Genomic DNA, 13,178 nt, shown 5'->3' on the forward strand with positions numbered 1-13,178 from the left:
TTATATAGAAAAAAATTTAAAGCAGATATAACCAAGTACATGTTATCCCCAAATCATCTATTTTATGGTTAAGATCATCTGTTTTTGAAGACTGTAAATTCCCAAATTATTGTCCATTGCAAGCTCTTTCTGAAATGTACATCTAGCCAATTGAGTAAGGTGATCTAATGTATGGGCATCTAATTAGGAAACAAATTAAGAGTTTTGTTGTGTCTATAACTTTGAATAGTTAATGTGTATTTGGGGATAATTTTTTGTTCTCACCATTGCCTGATTACATTTCCATATGGACTAACAATATTTCAATGATTATATTCTATCTGGAGAGCATTTTCCTATTTTTGGTCTTCATAAAGTTTTAAAGGATACTTAAACATGCTTTCAAAGTTATCTGAGATCTCTAGGATTACTTTCATTTGTGGGTTTTCAAGTGATAATATGAAAAATGATATTTATAGATTGATATTTAACATGTCTTAACTTATAGTCAGTAGTTACTAGTTATAAACAAAATCTTAAATATGTGGTAAACCTTTGTTTAAAATAGAAAACTAAGCCCCCATATGTGTGTGTGTATATGTCTTAGTCTATCTTAATATCTGTGACAGCAGAAATCTTGAATGAAAGTCTGATGCTTACTTTTCATTCTTTCTTTACAGGCATTGCTTCTATGACGGTGCCAGTGTACATTGCTGAGGTCTCACCCCCCAATTTAAGAGGTCGATTAGTCACCATTAATACCCTCTTCATCACAGGAGGACAGTTCTTTGCAAGTGTTGTTGATGGAGCCTTCAGTTATCTTCAGAAAGATGGATGGAGGTCTGTAATCATTCTTACATTTAATTTTCAAATAAATTATGACTTTAGGGGATAGAAGAAAAATTGAGAAATGATGGAAAAGAAAAAATATGACTAGGTATTTTGAATCATTACAGCTAATTCATACATGATGGTATTCAGCAAAATTGAAAGTGGACCAGAAGCTGATATTTATTTTAATAGTAGACAAGGAACCTATCATTAAGAATTGATATTTACAGGATTTTTTAGCATTTGGGTGACATTTCTCACACTGTGTATGGTATTTTGCAATATTTGTTTAAAATGAATGTAACAATAAATATGCATGGAGTTTTTGAATTTTATCAGTGATTGTTAAGCTATTTATGGACTGCAGATATAACTAATGTCCTTTTTGGATTTAGGAAGCTACATTCTGATCTGAAAGAGAATTCAGTCTTCTTTTTTTGTAAAACAGACAATCTCATGTTAAAACTTAAGATATTATGGGCTTGAGATTTTGATATACTTCATGGTATTCAAAAAACAGATTCATGTAATTCTTCCAGGGGTTTAATTTTTAATAAAATTTCCCTATACTCTGTATAGGTGCTGGAGATAAAATATTCCACAAGACAGACTCTGGTGCATATTTTCATCATGCTTAAAGTATTGAAATTAGTTCTTAACAGCTGAAGAAAAAGATTACTGCTGTGTGGATATAGGGAATTAAACTTATGTATGTAAGTGGCACAATAAATCGGAGTCATTAAAGACTTAGACTGATGAAGTTTCATTAAAAGTTATGTGAGGAAACTCACAGAAGTCAGTAAGTGCCTATGTTTGTCAGAAACCATTAAAGAGAGGACACATTTCTTTAAAGCATTAACTCTGTCTGCAGATGCTGAGAAACCACTTTCTACCTCTAAAGGAATGAATCTCTGACAAAGTGAGAGATTGCTGAAAATTGAAGCATGAAATTCCTCTTTCTTTTCTTCCCTGTAGAAGAACAGAAAGAGGGAGATGATAACTTGTTACAATCATCAGTTCAATTGGTTTCAGTCGGTCAGTCATGTCCAACTCATCGCGACCCCATGAACTACAGCACTCCAGGCTTCCCTGTCCTTCACCAATTCCCGGAGCTTGCTCAAACTTATGTCCATTGAATTGGTGATGCCATCCAATCATCTCATCCCCTGTCATCCCCTTGTCCTCCTGCCTTCAATCTTTCCCAGCATCTGGGTCTTTTCTAATCAGTTGGCTGTTTGCATCAGGTGGCCAAAGTATTGGAGCTTCAGCTTCAGCATTAGTCCTTCCAGTGAATAGTCAGGACTGATTTCCTTTAGGATTGACTGGTTTGGTCTCCTCGCTGTCCAAGGGACTCTGAAGAATCTTCTCCAGCACCACAGTTTAAAAACGTCAATTCCAACTTTCACATCCATACAGGACTACTGGAAAAACCATAGCTATGACTACCTGGACTTTGTTGGTAAAGTGATGTATTTGCTTTTTAATACCTGTCTAGGTTTGTCATAACTTTCCTTCCAAGGAGCAAGTGTCATTTAATTTCTTTTAATCACAGTCAATGTCCGCTGTGATTTTGGAGTCCAAGAAAAGAAAATCTGCCACTGTTTATACTTTTTTCTCTTTCTATTTGTCATGAAGTGATGGTACTGGATGCCATGATCTGAAATTTTTTTAATGTTGAGTTTCAAGTCAGCATTTTCACTATCGTCTTTCACCTTCATCAAGAGGCTCTTGAGTTCCTCTTCACTTTCTCCTATTAGAGTGGTATCATCTGCATATCTGAGGCTGTTATTTCTCCCAGCAATCTAGATTCTAGCTCATGTTTCATCCAGCCAAATCCAGTGAAATCCAGTGCATTGCACATGATGCACTCTTCATAAAACTTAAATAAGCCGGGTGACTATATAGCCGTGTCATACTCCTTTTCCAATTTCAAACCAGTCTCTTGTTCTGTGTCTGGTTCTGTTACTTCTTGATCCACATCCAGGTTTCTCAGGAGACAGGTAAGGTGGTACTTACCTGGTACTTCTGTTTCTTTAAGAATTTTCCAGTTTGTTGTGATGCATACAGTGAAAGTGGTGGTACTTACCAGGTACCACCTGGTAAGTTTTTAGCTTACTCAATGAAGCAGAAAGGTTTTAGCTTACTCAATGAAGCAGAAGTAGATGTTTTTCTGGAATTCTCTTGCATTCTCCATCATCCAACTAATGTTGCCAATTTGATCTGTGGTTCCTCTGCCTCTTCGAAACCCAGCTTGTACATCTGGAAGTTCTCCATTCACATACTGTTGAAGTCTAGCTTAAAGGATTTTGAGTACAGCCTTGCTAGCATGTGAAATGAGCACAGTTTTTCAGTAGTTTGAACATTCTTTGGCATTGCCCTTCTTTGGGATTGGAATGAAAATTGACCTTTTTCAGTCCTGTGGCCATTGCTGAGTTTTCCCAAATTTGTTGGCCTGTTGAGTTGCAGCACTTTAAGAGCATCATCTTTTAGGATTTGAAATAGCTCAACTGAAATTCTATCACCTCCGTTAATTTTGTTTTTAATAATGCTTCCTAAGACCTCTTGAATTTATACTCCAAGATGTCTGGTTCTAGATGAGTGACCACGCCATTGTGGTTATCCAGATCATTAAGACCTTTTTTGTATAGTTCTGTGAATTCTTGCTTCCTCTTCTTAATCTCTTCTACTTCTGTTAGGTCGTTACCATTTCTGTCCTTTTTCATGCCCATCCTGCATGAAACATTCCCTTGATAGCTCTAGTTTTCTTGAAGAGATCTCTAGTCTTACCAGTTTTTTTGTTTCCCTCTATTTTTTTCACATTGTTCAATTTAAAAGCCTTCTTATCTCTCTTTGCTATTCTCTAGACCTCTACCTTTAGTTGGGTGTATCTTTCCCTTTCTCCCTTACCTTTTGCTTATATTATTTCCTCAACTTATATGTATAGCCTCCTTAGACATCCTCTTTGCCTTCTTGCATTTCTTTTTCTTTATTTGGGATGGTTTTGTTCACTGCCTCCTGTGCAATGTTTGAAACCTCTGTTCCTAGTTCTGCATGTAATTTATCTCCCAGATCTAATCCCTTGAATCTATTTGTCACCTCCACTGTATAATCATAAGAAATTTGATTTAGGTCATACCTGAATGGCCTAGTGGTTTTCCCTACTTTCTTTAACTTGGCCTGAATTTTCCAGTAAGGAGCTGATGATTTGAAGCACAGTCAGCTCCCGGTCTTGTTTTTGCAGACTACGTAGAGCTTTTCCATCTTGGGCTTGCAAAGAACATAATCAATCTGATTTTGGTATTGACCATCCAAAATCAAAGTCCATGTGTAGAGTCCCATTTGGTGTTGACTCTACACGTGGACATATGTGGTAATGTCCATGTGTAGAATCATCTCTTGGTTTGTTGGAAAAGGCTGTTCATTGTGACCAACATGTTTTCTTGACAAAGCTCTCTTATCCTTTTCACTGCTTCATTTTGTAGTCCATGGCAAAAATTGCCTGTTATTTTGATATCCCTTAACTTTGTACTTTTGCATTCCAGTCCCCTGTGATGGGAAGGACATCTTTTTCTTAGTTCTAGAAGGTGTTTTAGGTCATCATAGAACTTGTCAGCTTCAACTTCATCAGCATCAGTGCTTGGGGTACAGACTTGAATTACTGTGATGTTGCATGGTTTACCCTGGAAACGACCCTTGATTATTCTGTTGTTTTTGAGATTGCAGTCTTAGGATGGCCAAGAGGCTTGTGTAACTCAGTAAAACTATGATTCATGTCATGCATGTCCACCTAAGACAGATGAATCATAGGGAAGAGTTCTGACAAAACATGGTCTGCTGAAGAAGGAAATGGCAACTCACTTCAGTATTTTTGCCTGAAGAGGTCCATCGACAGTATGAAAAGCCAAAAAGAAAAGATACTAGAAGATGAGCCCTCCAGGTCGGAAGGTGTCCAGTATGTAATTGGAGAAGGACCATTATTAACAGTAACAACTCCATAAAAAATGAAGTGTTTGGGCCAACATGGAAACGATGCTCAGCTGTGGATGTTTCTGGTGGTGAAAGTAAAGTCTGATGCTGTAAAGAACAATATTCTATTGGAACCTGGAATGTTAAGTCTGTGGATCAAGGTAAATTGAATGTGTCAAGGAGGAGATGGTAGAAGTGGATATCAATATCTTAGGAGTCAGTGAACTAAAATGGATGGGAATGAGCAAGTTTAATTCAGATGGCCATTATATCTACTACTGTAGGCAGGTATCCCTTAGAAGAAATGGAGTAGACCTCATAGTCAACAAAAGTGTCTGAAGTGCTGTACTTGGGTGCAGTGTTGAAAATGACAGAACGATCTCGGTTTGTTTCCAAGCAAACCATTCAACATGGTTATTAGATGACATAAATTAGAGCCTGTTCTTTTCACTTGATAACTACCCACCTTTTCCCTCATTCAGCTTCTGAGAGTTTATTAGCTAAAATGTGATTACTGATCATCTTTATGATAAGAATCAAATTAAGATATGCAGAAGTTGAAACTGACTGAGAAACTTCTCAGAAGTTTTTGTTGAAAAACTAAAATAAATCACCATATTTTGCCTGATGGGTCAGTGCTTCCATTCTCTTATTGTTTAGATGTAAATTGTTTTCTGCTGAACTGCTGGAGAATGAACTTGTCTGGAATTGCCAATAGAAGATTGACCAGTAGAAGACTGATATTTTTCTAGCCAGTAGAATTTTCAGCAGCAGAAGATTGATATTTTTCTAACACTGTAGTGTCATCATACATTCTATACTGGGAAGAATACTGCACCCTCATTGGGTTCCATGAGGAAAGGGGAAATAGGTTTTTGAAAGTATCAATAAAGATTCAGTCTTTTAAGATAGATTTATTGAAATATAATTGATAAACCATTCAGTTCACCTGGAAAATCCCATGGACAGAGGAATCTGGCGGGCTGCAGTCCGTGGGTCTCAAAAGGTTGGACAGGACTTTGTGACTAAACAACAATAACAATGGGATATATCACATATTAGATAGCCGTTCATTTGTTGATGGACATTTGAGTGATTTCTACTTTTTGGCTATTAAAAATAATGCTGCTATGAATATCTGTGTACAGGTTTCAGGATGGAGATACATTTTCGGTTCTCTCAAGTGTATACCTAGGAGTAGACTTGCTAGGTCATATGGTAACTATGTTTACCTTTGGCGGGACTGTAAGACTGTCCTCCACACGGTCTACTCTATTTCACATTCCCATTTAGCAGTGTGTGAGAGTTCCAGTTTTTCCATGTCCTAATAAATGTTTATTATCTCTCTTTTTCCATTCTAGTCATCTCAGTGTGTATGAAGTGGCATCTTGTTGTGATTTTGATTTGCATTTCCCTGTAGACTAATCATTTTGTGAAAGATTTAATTTTTATCTGATATAGTACTTATAAAGATGACAGAGTTATTTTGGTAGTTAACACCTATGATAGGAAGTTTTATCACTGTTTGCCCCTTTCTGTGCTAATATTTTTAAATTGTGCTTATTGAGCATGGTGAGATGTAGTCACTACCCTCAGGCAAAGAAAGGTTTTCCATTTTAATTGTTGACTTAAAGTTTGGCACTCTATAAACATATAGTAAAGTGAACTTTCCACCACCAGAATTGGTCTAAAATACTTATCTGGATGTGCCATTGCTTCAGAGATTCCCCATTTCCTACAGAAAGAAATCAGTCTATCACAGCTTGTAGTGTTTTTTGTTATCCAATCAATGTCTGTTTTCCTAGATCGTTTAGTTTATTGCTATCTCCTTTCCTCCTTCTTTATACAACATAGGTTTATGCCTGTAAACTCTATACACCAGTCACATCTTGTTTTTCGTGTTTGTTTTTTCTTCTGCTCACTTTGCCTTGATTAGTCTTTCTACCCTGTCCTGCTTTACTGGTTCAATTCTTATTCCTCCTTTAAATCTTTGTTTCTACGTCATGTGAATCTGTTTTTGTCCCTTTCTCCTTTCATAATGCTTTGTATGTGGCTTCACTTTTATACTGATTGTACAATTTTGAACCATTTGCTTATTCTGTTTATTTCACTTTGGAGCTTTTTAATATCATTGACCTTGTACTGAGTTTTAGGTCTAAAAAAGGGCCTGGAACATAGTAATTGCTCAGTAAGTGTTTATTGAACTAAGGTAGAATTGACTGGGCTCCAGGGAAGAGACTGTTAACCAAACTAAAGAGATATTGATTATAAAGCAAAGTGCCAATTCATTAATTTCTGCTGGGGAATGGATACCTTTTGCAGATAGCTGAAAAGCAAGATTGTTAATTGTAAGCATTTCTTATTGACCATAAAAATAAGAGAAAGAGAAGTGGTTTCTGAGTCTCTGAGACTTCACCTCCCTCACAATAATATACCTCTCTGCATTCCAGAACATTCTTTGTTCTTCTCTCTTGGACAGAGTTGATTTTCAAATTAGTGTTTCTCTATTTACAAATACATAAATCATCATGTGATTTATATTAAAAATAATGGTATATATAGAGAAGGGCTAAATTCTTCTCCTTTATATTGGCTTTTACTGATTCTCCAATTTATTTATTTTTATATTACAGTTATCTTATTTCACCTCAGTAGACTATATACAACTATTTGCAGAGTATCCAAATGTGCTGGGTATTTTTGTATGTTTCATCATTCATGTGATGTTCTTTTATTTTCCTTTTTTCAGCTGTAGAAGGAAAATTTGAGGTCATAAAGGTGATGAATGAAAGCACAAAGTATTAGTGCTAGTTACATCTATATTAGATTTTTTTCTGGAGAATGACAAGGCTGATTCATGGACAACGTGAGACTTACGCTGAGCTTTGAAGAATTGGTAGGATTCATGGGGACTGAAGAAAATGAAATGGAGAAGGAAATGGCACCCCACTCCAGTACTCTTGCCTGGCAAATCCTGTGGATGGAGAAGCCTGGTAGGCTACAGTCCATGGGGTCGAGGTGGACATGACGGAGTGACTTCACTTTATGGGGACTGAGGTGAAAATGGTGGCAGAATGTAGGATGGATGAAGGCAGGATCAGGAGGCTTTAAGTTGAAGTGACAATGTACGCAGTAGGTTGGAGCCAGACCGTAGAGGTCGTGAATTCTGGGCTGGAGGTTTTGTGTTTGTGTGTGTGTTGTTGTGTCTGACTCTTTGTGACCCCATGGACCGCTGCCCACCAGAGTCCTCTGTCCATGGAATTTTCCAAGCAAGAATCCCGGAGGAGGTTGCCTCCCCTTACAAGCAAAGGGAAGCTAATACTTTTTAAGCAAATCATGGCATAATGTGAGTCAATGACTAAGATAACAATCATGTCCAGAATTTATGGAGCTCTTGGCTCGTGGATGGGTTTAGGGAACCTGTTGAATACTGCCAGAATATTGATGTGAAGTATTGACATGATACTCTTGGAGACGTCGGTTAGTATGAAAATCATTCAGTCATTCAAAAAAAACTTTGGTACCTATTATATACTTCAATTGTACTTGGCACTAGATGTGGAAAGATCAATAAGAAATGTACCTGCTCTAGTTAGGAAGTTTGGGATGGTCATGAACACAATACTGTATTTACAATGAACAACCAACAAGGACCTATTTTATAGCACATGGAATTCTGCTTAGTGTTATGTGGCAGCCTGGATGGGAGGGGGTTTTGGGAGAGAATGGATACATGTGTATGTATGTCTGAGTCCCTTTGCTCTTCCCCTGAAACTCTCACAACACTGTTACCCAGTACAAAATAAAAAGTTAAAAAAAAAACAAAACAGAAATGTACCTGCTCTTAATCAATCAAGCACCTCACACACTAGTGAAGGAGAGACTTTTCATTGACATGTTAAGTAAATCATAGTGTTATGGGAACTCTCAAGGGGAGAGAATAACTAACCTTAACAGTAGAATGTTATATGAGCTGAGTCTTTTATGAATAGAAGAGTACCAGACAGAATGAGGGAGAAGGAGACTCTGGGTAAAATATAATTTCTAAAGGCCCTGTGGTATGAAAGAGCCAATCTTGTTTGGGCATTTCAGAGTGGCTAGTGGGAGGGCCATGGTTACTATCTGGGTGTTTGAAAGTGAAGTGGGAAGGCTAGTTTTCCCACTTTCCCACTTCTAAATATGAATAGAACTTTGAATCCATTGTGCTCTCTTTAACAGTAACGTTGTTCACATTTGTTTGAGTTCACTTTGATTATTGACAGTCTTAAAAAATAATTTTTTAAAAACTAGCATTACTTTAGATGAAAAAAATTTATGAAGTTCTCTCCCTCATAATATTTTATAATTTAAAAACCTGTCCATAAGATGATTTTCAGAATCATATTTAAAAGAGGATTATATTTCTAAGCACATATATTGGAGAGAGAACTCTTGGCCATTTTAAGATAGATGAATTTGGTTAACAGCCTGTTTACAAGTAAATATGTTAAAGATGTTTGTAATTATATTATTGACAGAATTCAGATAGAAGATGTATGACTGTTTATCATAAAGGTAGCATAGTATAGACTTGAGACTTGATTTAACAGTACATGGATTGCTTCATCTAAGCACTTATATCCTCATTTAGCGAATGCTTCAGCAGTTGTTCAGTGTTATTGTGAGAATCAAATGAATTAATAGCTCTTAAATGTTCTTAAGTTTTGTTTGCTGTTGTCTCTCCCAAAAATCTTAGACTGAGTCCCTATCTTGCATAAAGCTAGCAGTAAAAATCACCTCACATTCAACTATCTGAAATTTCCGGGTAAAAAGTTAATATAGTTTGCTAATGAGACTAATTTGCATAACACTAACCTCCACTGAAGAAAACCATTATAAATAAGTCAGAGACAGAATTAAAAAAAAAAACATTTAAAACACTGGAGAGCTCTAGCACCAAGGAACTGAAGGGGCATTTGGTCCTTGTAGGGAACAGTTCATGGTGAGGTATACACCTATGACTTTTTATCTGAGTGAAAGTGTTAGTTGCTCAGTCCTGTCCAACTGTTTGTGAGCCCATAGACTGAAGCCTACCAGGCTCCTCTGTCCATGGGGTTCTCCAGGCAAGAATACTGGAGTCGGTTGCCATTTCTTTCTCCATGGGATCTTCCCAACCTAGGGATGCAACCTGGGTCTTCCTCATTGCAGGTAGATTCTTTACCGTTTGAGCTACCAACTCTCAATTCATGATACTGGGTAGTGAGAACTTAACTAGAAAGCAGCAGTTTTATTGTCCTACAGTGGCTAGAGTTTGGGGTGGCCAGAGCAGGTGAAATTTGAGGGGGAAATCCAGGAAGAAAATGACCCATATAGGAGAAGCCTCCAAATATGAGTATTAATTTGCTACAAATATTTTATAGATCCCTGAACTATGAATATTATAAGGGAGATTCCATGGAGCCTACAGAAAACAATAGTTAAAAGGTGGTGAAAGATGAGAGAGATTTTATTTCCTGCCCATAGGAAGAAGGACATATTTGGAATTTGAAACCTACCAGGTTAGAGGGGCCAACACCTTGAGTTTTCCATTGAAATCTTAGAAGCATACCTTAGGCATAAAGCCTTGTATGCTTAAGGAATTTCTCCTAAGAACAAGTCAAAACTGAAATCAGATTTACACTAAACAAGTGTATAACCAAGCTTCCACAGATAGAAGGTGCCTGATAAAAAATGTCAGTATTCTTCAGAAGAGAACAAAATCTAGAGTCTTCAGAGATTATCATTTTCAGAACACATTAAAAATTATTAGACATGCAGATAAACAGAAAGTGTGACCCATAATTGAAAAAAAATTGATCAAGGTAGACAAACCCCAAGATTATGCTTATAAACATTTTCAGATAATCTAAAATTAGGAAGATCTGTTCACACTAGACCTCCTGCATTGTAAGAAATGCTAAGTAAATTTTTCAGAGAAGGGAAATGACGTTAGGTGAAACTCCCCTATAGGAGGGAGATAGAATAGTGACTATCATAAGAGGCCAAAAACCTTATTGTTTTCATCTCTCAAATTCTTTGAAAGATACGATTGTTTATATGTATTGTACAATTTGTAATGTATGTAAATTATAAAGTATATGGTGACAATAGCAAAATATTTGGGCCCAGTAAACGGAATTATGCATGTTTGTAAAGAGTTACAATTTTATCTCTAGGTAGAATGATAAGATGCATGTTTCATCCTGAAAACAACCACTGGAATAGATTACAAAAAGTACAGCTAAGGAGTCATTATAAGCATTAAAATAAAATTATTTAAAATATTTGTATAATCTGAACAAAGGCAAGAAAAGATTACATAGCTGAGGGGACGAATAGAAAGCAGATAGCAAAATGGTAGACTTAAAATCCAATTACAGCACCAGTTACATTAAATGTAAAAAAATTATCATTTTGCATAAAAAGCATGACACAGGTTTATGTTGTCCAAAAGACATACACTTTAAATAAAATGGCGTAGAGAGGTTAAAAATGAAAAGACAGACTGTGCAAACAGCAAGTATAAGAAGGCTCATGTGGCTATGTTAAGCACACAAAGTAGACTTCGAGTGTGGTATTACCAGAGATGATTTAGATTTCATAATGCTAAAAGAGTCAGTTCATCAGAATTAAAAATGACAAAGAACATATAATTTACTTCAAAATCCATAAACGAAAATTAGCAGATGATCTTACAACATTGTGAATGTACTCAATGCTACGGATCTGTACACTTAAGTGTGATTAAAATGGGAAATTTTATTTTGCATATTTGATCACATTTTAAGAACTTCCCTAGTGTCTCAGTGGTAAAGAATCTGCCTGCCAATGTAGGAGACATGGGTTTGATCCCTGGATCTGGAAGATCCCCTGGAGAAGGAAATGGCAACCCACTGCAGTGTTCTTGCCTGGGAAATCCCATGGACAAAAGGAGTCTAGCGGGCTATGGCCCATGGGGTCACAAAAGAGTCGGACATGACTGAGCGATGACAACAACAAACAATTTAAATATTATAGAACTAAAGAAAGAAGTAGACAAATTCAGGCTCTCATTTGGAGAATTTTTAACTCTTTTAGCAACTGATAAGACAACTAGACAAAAATTAAGTTTATAAAAAAACTAGAAAACACTCTTAACTGCCTAGCCATAGTTGACATTTTGGCCATACCCGACAGCTTCTATGTATACTTTCTTTTTCAAGTTTATATCAGACATTCTCTGAAACTGACCATATGTTGAATCATAAAATAGAAGTTAATCAATTTTTAAAAGTGACTCTTAGAGTGTTCTCTAACTATAGCAGAATTAAATTAGACATCAATAAAATAACCAGAAAAGCTTCAAATATTTGGAAATTAAAGCAACATGTTCTGAGTAACTCAGGAGACAGGAGAAGGAAAATGAGAAAATAATTTTGAGTTCAAAAGAAATAAAATATCAAAATTTGTTGAATACAGCTTCAATTGTGCTTACAGCATAATATATATAGCTAGAGTGATTTTATTAGAGAAATGGAGAAGTCAAATGATCTAAGTTTCATGTTAAGCTAGAAAAATATGAGCACACTAAAACTGAATAAAACAGAAAGGATTAAATAATAAATAGTAGAAGCCAAGGTGCAGAGCAGGGGAACAATAGAAAAAATAAACAATGTTGGTTCTTTGGAATTATTAATAAAATTGGTAAACTGGTTATGACTGACTTAAAAAGATAAAGTACAAGTTACCATTTTCAGGAGTAAAGGCACATCATTTCTATTGATACAAAGATAGTTGAGGGAACACTTTGAACAATTTTGTGTCAATAAGGATGGGATGGGCATATTGCTTGCAAATCACAACTCTACTAAAAACCAACATAAGGTAAAGTGGAAAATCTGAGTATTACTATGTTTATTAAGTTGAATCATTAGTAGTAACCTACCTGAAAAGCTAACTCCAAGCCCATATGGTTTCACTGGTGAATTCTATAAAACATTTAAGAAAGAAATATTCCAAGCTTAAACAAAAGTTTTTAAAAGATAGAAATATAAGGAATACTCCCCAGCTGGGTTTTGAGGCCAGCATGACTAATATTGTGGACTTTTTAATGAAATTAGTCCTGCCTCAGTTGTCCAGTTTTTTATTTTTTATTTCTGGTACATTTAACAGTGACACATATTGGATACTCAATAGTTATACATACATGTTAAATATTAAAGTGTATCATAATAGGTGCCAATAAATTTTATGTTAAGAGATTATACATAAGGGCTGCCTGCTGCTGAAACATTGAACTTCTTCTGGATGGGCTGCACCTTTGGTAGTAATGAAGATTTCCATTCATTTGGAAAAACAGTGGTTCGAATTCATAGCTTGCTAGGTCTGGGAGTGGCTTAAGTTAC

The 13,178-nt window shown here is 36.0% G+C and overlaps 1 protein-coding gene across 1 annotated transcript in view; it reads left to right on the forward strand.

Moving 5' to 3' along the window:
* Window positions 1–13,178, forward strand: part of SLC2A13 (solute carrier family 2 member 13) — a 450,742-nt gene that overhangs the window by 85,691 nt on the left and 351,873 nt on the right. Inside the window, exon 2 of the mRNA XM_070454573.1 lies at window positions 660–819. Coding sequence (XP_070310674.1) covers window positions 660–819 — 160 coding nt within the window. The remainder of the gene's footprint in view (window positions 1–659; window positions 820–13,178) is intronic.

Source organism: Odocoileus virginianus, chromosome 24, assembly GCF_023699985.2.
Source record: "Odocoileus virginianus isolate 20LAN1187 ecotype Illinois chromosome 24, Ovbor_1.2, whole genome shotgun sequence".
Lineage (NCBI taxonomy): Eukaryota > Metazoa > Chordata > Mammalia > Artiodactyla > Cervidae > Odocoileus > Odocoileus virginianus.